We start from the raw sequence: 17205 nt of genomic DNA on the forward strand, positions 1-17205 counted from the left end.
TTCTCTGCTACAGAAGGCAGTGGAGGCCAATTCACTGGATGTTTTCAAGAGAGAGTTAGATTTAGCTCTTAGGACTAAAGGAATCGAGGGATATGGGGAAAAAGCAGGAACAGGGTACTGATTTTAGATGATCAGCCATGATCATATTGAATGGCGGTGCTGACTCGAAGGGCCGAATGGCCTACTCCTGCACCTATTTTTCTATGTTTCTACCTCGGAGCAAAACCCACGCAGGTCACAAGGAAAACGTACAAACTCCGTACAGACAGTCCCGTAGTCAGGATTGAACCCGGGTCTCTGGCGCTATGAACCAGCAACTCTACCGCTGCACCACTGTGCCGCCCTTAGTTTAGTTTATTGTCATGTGTGAACAAAGGAACAGTGAAAAGCTTTGCGGGTAGGAAAGAGGGAGTGAGAAAACAAGTAAGTCTATGGTGAAAGATGTAATAACATGGCGAGTATAAGAGGATTGAGCAGACAGTATAGTTGCATGGGGAAAAAAATGTCTTTGACTAATCTGAAGTTCTTTGAAAATGTGACAAAAGAATGAATAAGGTGAACAGCAAATGTGGTGCGTTAGTATTTTCTGAATGTTTTGATAAGATCCCACACAGAAGGTTGATCGAGGTTAGAGTGAAAAGACTTGGAGGGAATATACTGATGTGCTCTAAATATTGTTATAATACCAAAAGCAAAATTATGCAATAAATGGATCTTTTTCAAATTGACAGCTCTGACTAGTGAGGTGCTGCATGGGTCAACATTTTGGTTGAGATGACCATATGTCATATTTCCAGATTTGTTGAAGATATGTAAAGCTAGGAATTGTGAGTAGGAAAAATGATATGAGGATGTAAAGAGGCTACAGATGATTTCGACAGGTTTGAGGGGCAAAAACATGGCAGGCACAATAAAATATGGAGTTACCCAGTTTGATGCACAACTAGTGTGAATGAGCGATCGATGATTTACATGAACCTGATAGGCCAAAGGGCCTGTTTCCATGCTGTATCTCTAAATACTAAAACTAAAAACTAAAAAACATGAAAATGGTAGCAGAAATAGGCCTTTAGAACCTCAAGGAACAGCAGCCTGACACGTGTTTCTATTATTTAGATTCTGTGTAAAAGAAAATTGTCTCACAAATATCCTTTAAACTTTCCACTTGGCTCGTTTCAACCATATGAAGCACTTTTGCCTTTTTATAGTGAATTTGTAGCTTGACTCTCATGCTGTATTCCTGTTTCCATTTATTAGCTATTCAAAAATCTTTCCATTTTACACGAGAGCTTTTAGTCAGATGTGCTGCGTGAAAGCCTCAAAAGTGTAGTCTTCCGTTGGTACAGCTTTAGCAGTCAGTGCCAGAGATTCTGCATGCTTTGTACGAAAGATGACACAACATGATTGCATTGTGTTTGTGGCTTGCAATGCTCATTTCACTGCACTTTAAGTGCATGTGACAAATAATACTTGACTTGACTTGAAATCAGTTACTGTGCCTTTCCTTTTGTGAAATCCCTGGGTGTCTTAGGACTAAGATAATGTGGGTGTGGAGATTCGTCCTGATTATTTAACCAATGACACTTGCTTTCCTACTGTATTTTACATTACTATTGTATCTGCTTCCATCATCCCACTGCTTTGCAGTGTGTTCCAGCATCTATCACACTGGGGGAAAAGTCCATAAACATCTTTTTGAAACTTTACACCTCTCGCCCTGAAGCTATGTCCTCTAATGTTGGACAGGAGTCTTCAATAACAGCAGGGTAGCAGCAGTTTCAATGGCAGACTTCATTAACAGGTTAAAACTCCGTTTCTTCAGCAGTTATAGAACATACTGCCGTGGAGCTGGTTGACTACATAATAATGGAGGAAAACCCATCTCTATAAACGGGTGGGTGAGATCCTGTAGAGCAAATGTACAGAGCACTGTACCACTGTTATTGTCAGAAGGTAGGGGTTGGATTCAAAGTTTCTCGGCTTTTGCGTTTGTAAATGCACATTTTGATTTCACCCAAATAAAAGATGCTTATGTGATGTTGAATGTTATATGATGACAACTTCTAGTTGTAATCCTTACAGGGCATGTGGCATTTTGCTTGCAGCTGCCTGAGGCTGAGCCAGTCATATCACAAATGGGGTGTTGAATTTGACCCAAGATGTGCTTTGAACCAGCCTCAACTACCTCATCTGGCAGCTTGTTCCATACACCCACCACCCTTTGTGTAAAAAGGCTACCCCTCAGATTCCTATTAAATCTTTTCCCCTTCACCTTGAACCTATGTCCTCAGGTCCTAGATTCCCCTATTTTGTGCAAGAGACTCTGTGCGTCTACCCGATCTATTCCCCTCATGATTTTGTATACCTCTATAAGATCTCCCATCATCCTCCTGCGCTCCAAGGAATAGAGACCCAGCCTACTCAACCTCTCCCTATAGCTCACACCCTCTAGTCCTGGCAACATGCTCGTAAACCTTCTCTGAACCCTTTCAAGCATGACAATATCTTTCCTATAACATGGTGCCCAGAACTGAACACAATATTCCAAATGCGGTCTCACCAGTGTCTTATACAACTGCAATATGACCTCCCAACCTCTATACTGTGACTGATGAAGGCCAATGTGCCAAAAGCCTTTTTTGCCCACCTTATCTACCTCTGACTCAACTTTCAAGGAACCATGCACCTGCACTCCTAGATCCCTCTGCTCTACAACACTCCCCAGAGACCTACCATTCGCTGTGTAGGTCCTTCCCTTGTTCGACATCACAAAATGCAACACCTCACACTTCTCTGTATTAAATTCCATCAACCATTCCTCCGCCCGCCTGGTCAATCGATCCAAATCCCGCTGCAATATTTCCCAACCATCTTCACTATCTGCAAAACCACTCACTTTTGTACCATCAGCAAACTTGCTAATCTTGCCTTGTATGTTCTCATCCAAATCATTGATGTAGATGACAAACCATAACGGGCCCAGCACCGAATCCTGAGGCACACCACTAGTCACAGGCCTCCAGTCCGAGAAGCAACCTTCCACCATCAACCTCTGCTTCCTTCCATGGTGCCAATTTGCTATCCATTCACTTATCTCTCCTCTGATCCCATGCAATCTCACCTCCCAGAGCAGCCTGCCATGCGAACCTTGTCAAATGCCTTACTGAAATCCATGTATACAACATCTACAGCTCTGCTCCCATCGACCTTTTTGGTCACGTCTTCAAAAAATTCAATCAGATTTCTGAGACATTACCTCCCACATACAAAACCATGCTGACCATGGTTATCATCCTAATCAGCCCTTGAAAATTGTACTTGAAAAATATGAAGATTTCACACCCATGCAGGCACCAATGATGCTAATGACCTTCCTCCACAGTGGAGTGCAAATAATTGAAACCTCTCAGAATATGAAATAGAGATACCCTTGCAATACGTCTGTTTCCTTGGTGGAATCAACAGAGATCCACATGGGTCTTGAATTACAAAGCACATATTTTATCTCCAAATTGTAAAAAAATCATTTAAGTGGACCATGTAAGTTGACTGCCTTTCTTCCAGAAGGACTAAGTTTTATTTTTATAATTCTGATTAAGCTTACTTGTGTTGTTTGTGTACACGGGTGTGAAACAAACACATCATGTTAGAAGTGGGGCCCACCTTTGCTTCATGTGCAAAAACCTCCTGCTGGACCAATCTGCTTGTTGACTTATTCTTTCAGCAAGCTGCCAGTCTAAGGAATCAGTCTGTCTCATCACCACTTCCTGCACTAAATTTCCCTGGATTTCTAACCTCCCCATAGCTTTTCTGACTAGAAACTAGAATCATAGAATTAGTTATAAAGAACAGAAGCCGGCCCTTTGCCCCAACTCATTCATGCCAACCAAGTTGTCTCCCTGAGCTTGTCCCATCTACTTGGGTTGATCCATATCCCTCCAAACCCTTCCTATCCAGGTAAACTACTTCATAGGAAAAGGCATTTCCGATCAAGGCATTTACTTGGAAAGGAAAAGTTTCTATCCTGGTAAATGCCTTGGTTGGAATTTTACAAGTCTCAATTGTCTAAATGCATTTTAAACATTGTATTTGTACCCAGCTATATGTATCACTGTTTCTTGCAGCTTGTTCGAATGCCCACACTCTTTACAAAAAATTGTCTCCCAGGTCCCCTTTAAATCGTTCCCCTTACTCATGCCACCCAGGGTAATTCGTTGCTACCCCAATAACAAACCCTGGATTACCAGCAGCCTGAAGGCCTTACTAAATGAGAAGAAAAAGGCTTTCAGGGAGGGCGACAGGAATAAAATCAAAGAACTTCAAAAGGAACTGAAGGTGAGGATTAAGGAGGGGAAAGAAGCCTATAGGTTCAAATTAGAACGACAGCTGCAGCAAGATGGTGTGAAGCAGGTATGGGCTGGAATGCGAAAGATCACGGGCATGAAGCAGAACGGTGGTACACTGCCTGATGGTGAACAGGGTCTGGCTGATGATCTGAATAGATTCTTCAACAGATTCGACGGCTCCACACCACCCCAGCCTCCCCCACCTGGTCTGCTGACCATTGCTGCTTCCTCTCCACCTCCCATCCCTCTCTCCATCACTCCTGAGATGTCACCTGTACGGAGTCCCCTCTTTCCACCTCCCACTCCACCGGCAGCTCCACCCATGACTCTTTATACTGCTCAGGTCAAGGTGATGCTGGACAGACTGAAGCCAGGGAAGGCAGTGGGGCCTGATGACACCAGCCCAAGGCTACTGAAGACTTGCTCTTCAGAGCTGTGTGGTATTTTAACACACCTGTTCAACCTGAGCTTACGTCTACAGAGGGTTCCAAGGCTGTGGAAAACATCTTGCCTGGTACCTGTTCCAAAGAAGACCCATCCCACTCTCTACAATGACTACAGACCAGTAGCGCTCACTTCTCACATAATGAAGACATTTGAGAGACTTGTCCTTTCCTACATCAGGACTAGTGTGTCAAATCACATGGATCCTTTACAGTTTGCATATCAGCCTAACATCAGTGTCGATGATGCCCTCATTTACATGCTGCAGAGGGTGTACACACATTTGGACACTACTGATGCATCTGTAAGGATTACTTTTTTTGACTTTTCAAGCGCCTTCAACACTATTCAGCCCCGACTGCTAGGGGAGAAGATGGAGAAGATGAAAGTGGATCCATCACTGGTACTGTGGTGTTTGGATTACCTTTCCCTCAGACCACAGTACGTGCGCCTACAGAACAGTGTCTCGGGCACCATCTTGAGCAGCACAGGGGCTCCACAAGGAACTGTGCTGGCTCCGTTCCTGTTTACCATCTACACAGCGGATCTCCAATGGAACACCAACAGCTGCTTTTTGCAGAAGTTTTCGGATGATACAGCTGTTGTCGGCCTCATTAAAGGGGGCAATGAGGAGGAATACAGAGACATTATAAGTAACTTTGTGGAGTGGAGCGCACACAATAATCTCCATCTCAACACCAAAAAAACAAAGGAGATAGTGGTGGACTTTAGGAGGGGGAGGAGGAGGACTCAAGCAACGCCGATCACCATTAAGGGCACTGAGGTGGAGGTGGTTGCTAATCACAGGTACCTTGGGGTGCAGCTTGACAGTGAGCTGAACTGGAAGTGTCATATGGAGGCGGTGTACAGGAGGGGACAAAGCCGACTGTATTTTTTAAGGAGGCTGAGGTCTTTTAATATCTGCCAACCCCTACTGTGCAGTGTCTACCATTCAGTGGTGGCCAGTGCTCTGTTCTTTGCTGTGGCCTGTTGGGGAGATGGCGCCCGTATAGCGGATAAAAACAGATTGGACAAACTAATCAGGAAGGCCGGCTCAGTGGTCGGGGCTGAGCAACGAACGGTCCAGCAGGTGGCAGAGGCCAGAACTCTAAATAAACTAGGTTCCATAATGACAAACCCCACTCACCCACTCCATGCCCTGAAGGTGATCAAGAGCAGCATCTTCAGCCAGAGGCTGATTGCACCAATGTGCAAAACGGAGAGATACAGGAAGTCCTGTTTACCAGCTGCTATAAGACTTTATAATGAGCATAAATAACTGCACTTTTTTTAAATTAATTGTATTTTAACTTGTATTTTAACGTATTTTAACTTGTTATGTATGAAAGCGTGGTGTTATGTTTGTCTTGAAGCTGTCGTGGCACTGTAATTTCCTGAAAAGGATTATTAAAGGAATAATCTAATCTAATCTAATCCTTGAATCTATGTCCTTAATGTTTAAATTCCTCTCCCCTGAGAACACGAGTTGGAGAGGACTGGGAAGAATGCAGGGTTGATTTAATGTCTCCAATACTTCATGCCATGAGTTAATGGCCTTTTGAATTCATTTTCTTGTTGTGATGCAGAGCTGTTTCCATCAGTTCAATGTTTGTTTGGCCTTGGCAATCCTGATAACAACCCAAGTTCACCTTCTGTAAGCTGATTTGCTGCCGTGAATGCTGATCAAAGATGTGATAAAAGTACGAACTAGCAAACGGCCACATTGACACAATGAGCCAAATCACGCGCAACATAAACTCTTCCTGCACCTCTAGAGGATCGTCATCCTATAACTAATGACTGCAGTTCTGACACCACTCAAGAACTATGACAAAAGAGTGCACTGTATGTACTCTGCGCAATGCTCTCTCGTTAATTGCTTGATTGCAATTCCCAAAACATCAAGGGAAATGTTAATGTAAATCAAAATGTAGATGCTAGAGATTTGAAATTAAAACAATGTACTGGAAAATCTCAGCAGTTCAAGCTGCATCTGTGGAAAAAGAAAGTTAAGAGAAACCTTTCAAGTATCAGACCATTTGTCGATCCTTCACTTCCATTCAGTAGGATCGTGGCTAACCTGCTCCAGGCTTAAACTCTTCTTGGATGCCAGTTCCTATGGCCCTGAATCCTTGATCTTGTAAAGAAAAGCATCTACCTCTTTAAATGCATCCAATGAGCTAGTATCCACCAGCCTCCAAGTCTGACCAGGCAAGACAAAGCGTTGACTCGGTGACCGTTTCATTGAACACTTGTGCTTGGTCCATCAAGGCCTACTAGATCTCCTGGTTGCTAGCCATTTAAAGTCCCTTTCCCATGTCCATACTGACCTCTCTGTCCTGGGCCACCTCCATTGCTAGAGTGAGGCTACACACACATTGGAGGAACAGCACCTCATATTTTGCGCAGGTAGCTTACAACCCAGCAGTATGAATGTTTAATTCTCTAATTTTATGTAACCCCTGCAATCACTCCCCTCTCTTCCCCCCCCCCCCCCCCCCCACCCCATCACAAAAAGTTGGTTAACCAGTTCCAGTTTGCAACAATGTATCACACCAGCCCTAGCCAACAATCGGCCTATCGGGGATCCCCCCTGCTTGAGGTCATCTGTTGCTGACCATGATTTGTCTTTGTCTTTTCTTGCTTCTCGTTGTTGTCCCCCTTTCTCCTGCACCAGCACCCCACCCCCCACACCCCGAGGAAGGGTGCTGACCCGGAACGTCACCTATCCATTTTCTCCAGAGATGACACACTGAGTTACCCCAGCATTTTACGTCTATGCAAGTCTTACAAATGTGATTGGGTTTTTTGATGAGTTGATACGAGTCCGACAGTGTATTTTGTCTGCAAGGACTAGTGACGTCAAGGTTTGACAAGGTTCCTCATAGTAGGGTGATCCAGAAGATCAAGGAATCACTGGTGATTTGATGTAAAATTGGCGTGGCCATAGAAGTCAGGATAGAGGTGGTGAAGTGTTTCCTTCACTTTCACTTTCCTACAGAAACGTGACTGGAAGTGATGTTCCACTGGGATCAGTGATGGGACTTCCGTTACTTATCTAAATGATTTGGATGAAAATGTAGATGGGCTGCTTAATGAGTTTGCAGATGACACACAAATTAGCAGAGTTACAGATAGTGAAAAAAATTGTCAAAGGATACAGCAAGATATACATCACCTGGAAATATGGTGGAGCAATAGCAGATGGAGTTTAATCCAGACAAGTGTGAGGTATTGCATTTTAGCAAGTCAAATGTAAGAGGACAGTATACAGTAAATGGCAGGACAGGAGCACGTATGTGCAGTTGGATCTTGGTGTACACATCTATAGTTCCCTGAAAGTGGCAAGTAGATGGAGTAGGTATAAGGCATCATTGCCTACATCAGTTGGGGGTATATGTTGGGAAGCAACGTTGGAGCTGTTTTAAACTTTGGTTAGGCCACTATATTGTGTGGTTCTAGTCATTGCATTAAAGAAAGGATAGATGGTCTTTTTTTTCCAGGTTATGGTAAGAGGGATAAGTTTAAAGAAGGTTAACAAAGGTTTTTTTTGTATAGAGTTATGCCTGTTACTGAGGGGAATGACCAGAGAGGAACCCTGCACTGTTTGTCTGTGTCCTTGGGAATGTGATGGGAATGAAATGGGCTACAGTTGGACCGTAAAATGATGGTCATCGTAGTGGGCTGAATGGCTTGTTTCCATGTTGTATCTATTGCTCTATGGCTAGATCCCAGTGTGGTTTGCTGATTTGAGATGGTTGTGGGTCCAATTTCCACTTTTCTCTTTGTCAAAGATGTGAATTGTACAATGGCAGTTTGAAGCTGTGACTGAATTGAGCTGACTTTGTACATGTCATTCATGTGGCTCATGACCATAATCCATTCCATATAGGCTATTATTTGTCCATAAATGTGCTTGTCCCAAATGTCCAATTCAGAATACATGTCAATGCATTGTGCATTAACATTTAGTGTTTCATTCAAGACTTCTGTTTCTTGAAATTAATTCAAGGACTTAACTAATGAGTTTTGTGTGAGGAGATTTACCTGGGTGTTGCTTGGAACGTGGCCTTTCAGTATGGAATGATTGGATAGGATGGATTTATTTTACTTGGAGTTCAGGAGACTGAGGAGTTTCATGGTTGAGGACAAACAACACCAGGGGGACAGACCCTTTGACCCACAATATATATGCCAAACATGATGTCAGGTGAAACTCATCTCCTCTGCCTACACATGATCCTTATCCCTCCAGATCCATGTGCCTATCTAAAGGCCTCTTAAATGCCATTGTCATATCTGCCTCCACCACCTAACTAGTACCAGGCACCCACCACCCTCTCTAAAAATTAAAACATTTTTGTCCCAAACATCTTTAAATTTTCCCCTCTTACATTAAAGCCATGCCCTCTAGTATTAACATTTCCACCCTGGAAAAAATAGTTCTGATTTTTATTCTCTTTCTATTATAACTTCGTAAGTCAAAGGAGCAGGATTAGGCCATTTGGCGAATGCGTCTACTCCACCACACAATCATAACTTATATCCATGCTAGTACCTTACCTCTAATACAATGGCCTCTCATATTTTTAGCAGCCTCACGTGTTGCACCTTATCAACGGCCTCTCATAATCTTATATACTTTTATCATGTCTCCCCCAACCTCCGATGAACCAGAGAAAATTCAAGTTCATCCAAACTCTCCTTATAGCTAATGCCTCCTAATCCAGATAGCATTCTGGTAAACCTCTTCTACCCCCACTCCACAGCCTCCTTTCTGTAATGGGCTGACCAGAACTGCACATGATACTCCAAATGCTGTCTAATGAAAGCCCTATAAAGCTGCAACATGATCTCCTGACTCTCACTCGGTGCTCTGGCTGACGATGGTAAGTCAATCATGCACCTTCTTTACCATTCTATCTACTTGGTCTCCCACTTTCAGTTGGATCCCACGATCCCTCGGTAATCAATACTGTTAAGGGTCTTACCATTAATTGTATATTTTCCCCTTACATTCAACCTCCCATACTCAGATTAAACTACCTCTTCCATTTCTCCGACATTTCTGTAGCTGATCTATATCCCATTGTATATTTTGACTGCCTTCCACAGTCCGCATCTCCACCAATTTTGGTATAATTTGCAAACCTAACCAACCCATCTACATCTCACCAACCAACATATTTACATTTATGTCCAAGTTGTTTATAAACATCAGAGGTCCCAGCACAGATCACTGCAGACCTCCAGTCAGAATAGTCCAGTCCACCACAATCTTCTGTCTTTGAGTAAGCTAGTTCTAGGTCACCGTGGATCCCACGCATTTTAAAATTCTGGTTCAGACATTCATGAGGGACTTTATCAAATACTTTCACTAAATTCCATATAGATAAAATCTATTACCTACCTTTATCGATCACCTCCCCAAAACACGTAATCAAATTTGTACTGTACGCTCTGCTGTGGACAAAGCCAAGTTGACTGTCCCTGAGTAAATTATACAGAATTATGAGGATGTTGATGTGGTAGATGAGAACCTTTTCCCCTTTAGAGCATAGTTTCACGGTCTTAAAAGAATCTGAAGAATTTTTTGCACCCTGACGGTGCTTGGAATTAGGAGTGTATTACATGAGGGTGAGATGAAGCTAGGTTTGTTTGAGGAGCATCTAGTTAAACATCTTGGCAAATCTTAGACAGCCGTAGGTCAAGTGCTTGTATAAATGTGGCACTTTCTGTGCTATATACTTGAAGTCTTGCAGGATGATGTCATATAGAATTTGAACATTACGTTGAGCTACGTAACATTTGCAGCTCTGATTGTAACATTCACCAAGACTTAAATGAAACTTGAAGTGTTAAATGTACAAGATCGGGAATAACCTTGTCTGCTACAAAAATAACCCTGCAACTCCCAAGTACCGATCATGTGACACTATCATATTTGCCTACAGTGCAGAGCTTGGTGTGCAGCCTGCTCATTATGTCGTGTTTCACTAACCCTGCTGATGTTGATCGTGTTAACATGACTGGTAAGCACATTTATAAGTAGTTAGTGTGTTGCACGTATGAAATGGGGTTTTTTTAAATCTGATTTTATATAGAAATGTCTGCATTGTCATTTCTGTTGTATATTTACACACTCGGCTCTCTTGCCGAAATGTCAAAGTTTCAAGCACACCAGAGGTGAAAGCTGACTGTGGAAAGTTCCTTAAAATGTACTGTTCCAAAGATCCTATCAGATGATTGTGGGCACAGATTACTTTGTACTGGTAGGAAATTTAACATGGTAACATTGGCTGGATTTTGCTGTCATGCTTTATGTATTTATGTTGAGTTTCACTGGTCAGAATGAATATTTTGTTTCTGTACATATAGTCTGCATGATTTTTATTTAAATCATTTATTTGTTTAAATATTTGACCAATCTCGATTTATAGATCCTGGAAGACAGGCTTGTTTGCATTGAGTGCTGATGACCAGCCTGTGTGCAGGGAATGTACAACCATGCATACTGAGCTATGTAGCTGACACTTGCCCTGTACGTGCAGGAAGCTACACACTCCTGTGAGGGCACCATTAATTCGTTTGAAACTCATGCGACCTTGAATCTTTACCTCATGACCTTGCTCGTGCAACAGCATAAGAATTTTTGACCATTTTTATCCAGTTATGAGTTTACTTGAAGTAGCTTGATTCACTGCCTTTTACAGTTAGAACCCCACTGATTGCAGTATCTTATGACTACGAAACAATCTCAATTTCACTGCATTCAGTGGTCGATCTTGCCTTTCACTTTGGCATTTACAAATTAAAACAGTTTTTTTTAAATAATAGAAGTTAGAACATTTGCCATTCATTTCGCAGTGCTTGTTCCATTGACAATTCTTTACTTATTGGAGTTCTCCTTGCCCATTTGCAAGACCTGACAATATCCATGCTTGATTGTTTTTAAATGTGGCAACAAGTAGTTTGTTTGTACAAGTACTGGACCAGGTGATGATTGTCTACCTCTAACATTCATTGACCATAGCATAGCTACTCATCATACACTGAGTCACCATTAACCAGACATTTTGCCTCACCGAAACACAAGTTATATCTACAAGAGTAGGTTGCAGTCTTTTTGTTCTGGGGTGAGCAACTCTCCTGATTTCAATATATTTGCACTATTCATAAAATATATCATATGTTTACTAGAATACTCTCCATTTGCTGAATGCATGTAGATCCAGCAGCTTCAAGATCCAGCACCATTTAGAACAAAGCTGGCTGCTGATCTGGAACCTCAACATTTACTATCTCTACCGCCATGCATTAGTTACTCGCGTAGTGCTTGGGATGCATTTCCAGCAATAAGTAATAATGGGATCAATATTAAAAGGTACCATTAGGATAATATGCATGAAGCTGTATTATTGATAGCATTACTGTGCCCGGTATACTCTGCCATCTCCAGTACTGCACCAGGTACCTAGTTGGGTTTTCTGCTGAAAAGTCTGTAATTAAACAGTTGAGGTGATCTCATCCCCACATAGCATGGTGTACAGGGAACCACTGAGGCAACATGTAGTGGGTGCTAGGTGTGAGGGTAGGCTGTGGCAAGCAATTCAACGCTGAGATGGTGGAATTTGAAAATAGAACATAAAATTTTACAGCGCCCAATGGCTTACAATGTCTCTGCCGAATATTAAACTAATCTATATCCCTCCGTTCCCTGCATGTCAACATGCCTATATAAAATCTTCTCATGATGTGCATTCACCAGCACCTCTGGCAGCATGTTCCACCACTCTCTGTGTCAACAAAAACTCATCCCGCACATTTCCTTTAAACTTTAACCCTCAGGCCTTGAAGCCAGACCCTCTAGTTGCTGACATTTCCTCTCTGGGGGGAAAAGGTTCTGACTATCTACCCTATATATACCACATCATTTTATATACTTCCACGTGGTCTCTCTTCAACCTCCAACACCTCAACAAGTTTGTCTAACCTCTCCTAATAGCTAATACTATCTAATCCAGCAGCATCCTGGTAAACTTCTTCTGCACTGTTTTACAGTTCCCACATACTTCTTGTTATGGGACTTGTAAAACTGCACATAATATTCCAAATGCGGCCATACCAAAGTTTTACAAAACAGCTTGTACTCAAACCCCCAACCTATGAAGGCAATCATACCATTATCTACTTGTGTTTCCACTTTCAGGGACCTATGGGCTTGGATCCCAAGATCCCTCTGTATATTAATGCTATTAACTGAGCCAAGTGAAGTGGTGGGAGATTTGGTCTTACCATCTACCAATACAGTAAACCGTCATTATATCGGACCACAGAGGGGAGACTGGTGTCCGTTATTGCTGATTAAACACTATAGCTAAGTAAGGTATTATCATTATATGTATTTGAAACAAAGAACTGCAGATGATGGTTAATACACAAAAGGACACAAAGTACTGGAGTGACTCATTGGGTCAGGCAGCATCTCTGGAGAATGTGGATAGGTGACATGGGGACTCCATGTCAGACTGATTCAGTCTGCTGACTTACTCCAGCACTGTGTTGTTCCACTTTAAAACTAGGCGCTGATTCCGGTGATAAGGCTGTTGCAGCTCATGTTGTAGCCCCTGGCAACAGAGCGTTCTTCAGGCCGCCAACACCGACAGGACACGTCACCGTGGGGCTCCCTCCCCTTTCACCAGCTGTCAGCGGTTGCTTGGTCCGCTTCGTCGCCGACATCTTCCAAGGTGGAGTATGCCGGCGACTCCGGGGGGGGGGGGAAAGTGAAGAATGCAGTGGTGGAGTGGGCAGGGTGAAGGGAGAGGGAATGGGGAGCGCACAAAGCGACGTCCAATGGAAGAGAAGCGACAGCTGGTGAGAGGGGAGGGAGTCCCACAGTGACAGAGCGTGTTCTGTCAGTGGCGCTGGTCTGAAGAAAGTTCTCTCCCCAGGGCCTACAGTGTGAGCAGCAACAACAGCTGCGGCAACTGAACCGTGTGGTGGGTGAAGAAGGGCTCGCTAGTGCACCATGTGAGCGCGGTGCTGGATGGGCAGATCCATCCGTTAGAACTGAAATCCCCTGTAAAGCGGTCCATTGAAACGATGGTTTACTGTATATGCAGTTACTCACCAAGGTTTTTTGATGGCACTTCCTGAGCCTGAAACCTGCACTGTTTCAAATGTCAAAACATCACGTGCATGGCTACGTTACCTGGAAGTCACGTGAAGCCTATTTATATTATCATTTTTCCCACCCGAGCTGAGAACAAGCATGATGAGTGGTGCCTGGTTTTCTCCAGACATGACGCTTGGTAGAGTGGCCAGACGGAAGCCACTCCTCAGTAAAAGGCACATGACAGCCCGCTTGGAGATTGCCAAAAGGCACCTAAAGGACTCTCAGACCATGAGAAACAAGATTCTCTGGTGTGATGAAACCAAGATTGAACTCTTGGGCCTGAATGCCAAGTTTCACGTCTGGAGGAAACCAGGCACCGCTCATCACCTGGCCATTACCATACCTACGGTGAAGCATGGTGGTGGCAGCATCATGCTGTGGGGATGGTTTTCAGTGGCAGGAACTGGGAGACTAGTCAGGATCGATGGAAAGATGAACGAAGCAATACCCAAGAAGACTTGAGGCTGTAATCGCTGCCAAAGGTGCCTCAACAAAGTACTGAGTAAAGGGTCTGAATACTTATGTAATATTGATATTTCAGTTATTTATTTTTAATTACTTTGCAAACATTTCTAAACATATGTTTTTGCTTTTTCATTGTGGGGTATTGTGTGTAGATTGATTATAAAAAAAAGAATTTAATCCATTTTAGAATAAGGCTGTAATGTAACAAAATGTGGAAAAAGTGAAGGGGTCTGAATACTTCCTGAATGCACTGTATGCTGAAAGGATTATCCAGTGAGGCTCTTGGGGTAAAATGTAGAAACAAGAATGGGATTTTGATGACCATCCACTTTTTGGGAACTATTACAGGCCTCCCTGGTCGTCAGTGGGAATTAAAGGTATGTAGGGGGCGGTAAGAATAATGGAATAGTATTAGCAAGAAATATTAACTTCCCTAATATTGACTGTGTCGCCCATTGTGCAAAGCGCTTGGATGGGATGGAATTTGTAAAATATGTCCAAGGAAACTTCCAGGATCAATATATAGAGAATCCCATTAGAGAGGGTGCAACACTGAACCTCCTCTTCAGAAACGAGAAAGGGCAAGCGACGGAAGAGTCCGTGGGAAACACTTCAGGGCCAGTGACCATAATTCTATTGGATTTTATATAGTTTTCACTGAGGATATGCTGCCACTCAAAAGGAGAGCTGCCAGATATATGCGAGGACCTCTCGAAGCATAAATAGAGTAGATAGTAAGAAATGTTTCGCCATGGCAGAGGCCATACATAAGTTTAAGTGAGCAGTAAGAAATTTAGGGGAGATCTGAGGCAGAACCTCTTCACCAAGAGGGTGGATGGAATCTGGAATGCACTGTCTCAGTGGGGGGATTGTGCAGGCTAATGCTATGGGGGTGTTCCCCTATGTGGGAGACTTGAGGGCCAAAGGGTATAGTCTCAGAATAAGGGGTACCCATTTAAGATTGACATGAGGAAAATATCATCTCTCTATTGTTGAGAGTTTTTGGAATGACATGTCCCAGAAGGCTGTGGAGATTGAATCATTGTATATATTCAGAGATGAGATTATTAGTAGTAATGGAATCAAGGATTATGGGCAGGTGGAAAGGATGATCAACCATTATCTTATTGAATGACAAAAGTGTTAATAGCTTTCTCCTATTCCTATTGCTTGTGTCCTGTCACTTACCACATGAATTTTGAGATCACCTCTCAACCTTCTCAATTAAAAACAATGCACGGGTATAGTCTGTTTAATTACTACTTGTATAACAATCTGCTATTTAAGGAATTAATTCTTGCCACATGGCTCTGTAGGAGATGGGTCCTGACAAGCTGAAGGGCTTGCAACTGAATATGGACAGGACAAATATTCAATGGGGAGGTTTGTTTTGGGAGAGTTTAAACCGGTTTGGTAGGCAGATGGAATCTCAACAGTTTCAGAAGGGAGGGTGGCTAAACTAGTTGAAAAGTTGGGATTTAGTAAATGAACCTGGAAAGCAGAGGAAGAGCATGATATTGGAGCCATGACTCAAGCAGGTTTAAAATATGGTATTAAACATAGTGATGCCTAAAGTAGTGACGATGTTGAAGGAAGACAGACTGGTGAAAGTGAATATCATGTATTCATTTGACAATGATTTACTTTGAAGTCACTGTTTCTTGCCCATTCTTGTGAAATTGTGTCCAAGCAGAGTAAAATTTGCCCCAACACTATTTAGAATTGTAACTGTTTATCGGACTTCTCCATAATTTTCCTGGATTACAGTCATCGCCTCCAATACACTTGCTTTGTCCCCTCTCAACTTGGCAAAGTTCATTACACAAAAGCATAGCATCACTTCTCTGGTTAAGTTTGCCATTTATTGATGAAACGTATTGTCAGTTACTGTGTTTTGGATTACCGTATTTCCCGGCAATGAATTTGGGTATTTACCCAAACATAAGGCACGAAAACTTACCTGTGTCTTGGAGGCCGAAGGTTAGGTTGTTGGCCAAGAAAGATAGACTTGGCTATCCATTAGTACAGCAAGATCCAGAAGGATAGTGCTGTACTGAGGTATAGCCAAGTCTATCCCTCATTTCTGGCAGCTGGTGGGAAGCGGCTGTGAAAGGACAGCGCCGCTGGGGGGGGAAGAGTTCCTTTCACAGCGTGTGGGGAGTCTGGCCTGGAGAGGGAAGTAGCTCGAGTGGCTGCGAGCGGCTGCTGGGACTGGGCAGCGGAACCGGCCGCCACCTCGGCGCCTTCTGCCGGCCCGCCAGCCAGCCAGCCACGATGTCCTTTGGCACAGGCGCAACCGGTGGAGGTGGTGGTTGGCGGGTACCTACTGGGCGGAAGGCTGGCTGCATCGGCCCCGTCTCTCTGTCTCTTTGACACTCTGGCTCTTTCCTTTTTTTCAAATTTAGCGACTTAAATTGGGGGTGTGCGTTAAATAGGTGCAGCAATATTGGTTACGAAAACACAACCTGAAAACATCAAAAATTATACCATCATAGTCTGTGAGGTGCAAGAGTAACTAGGCAATAATAGGGGATTTCTTCTTCTGTTCTAACTGAGACAGTAATAGATGAAAGGTTATAAACGGAGTATAATTTTTGAGATGCATTCAAGGGAATTTGTATCAGTACATAACTTGTTCATTAAGATAAACAATACTTTGAGGGTGACAGTAAAAGTGCATTGAGGCTTTGATCATTAAATTGAACTCAGCATCGGATACTCTGTACCTATAATCAAGGATGTTTATAACAGTAAATTAATTGGGCATGAGTTGCT

At 43.0% G+C, this 17205-nt stretch overlaps 1 protein-coding gene across 3 annotated transcripts in view; it reads left to right on the top strand.

The window, feature by feature from the left end:
- The window catches only part of larp1 (La ribonucleoprotein 1, translational regulator), a 147561-nt gene that overhangs the window by 31343 nt on the left and 99013 nt on the right, over nt 1–17205 (top strand). Inside the window, exon 1 of one of the 3 annotated variants that reach the window (XM_033030028.1) lies at nt 10759–10822. The exons of the other annotated variants lie outside the window; for them this stretch is intronic. Within the exon in view, the coding sequence (XP_032885919.1) occupies nt 10774–10822 (49 nt within the window). The 5' untranslated portion in view covers nt 10759–10773. Of the gene's footprint in view, nt 1–10758; nt 10823–17205 lie in introns of those variants that run through there. 3 annotated transcript variants of the gene reach the window in all.

The sequence above is a fragment of the Amblyraja radiata genome, chromosome 11 (genome assembly GCF_010909765.2).
Source record: "Amblyraja radiata isolate CabotCenter1 chromosome 11, sAmbRad1.1.pri, whole genome shotgun sequence".
In the NCBI taxonomy this organism is placed as follows: Eukaryota; Metazoa; Chordata; class Chondrichthyes; order Rajiformes; family Rajidae; genus Amblyraja; species Amblyraja radiata.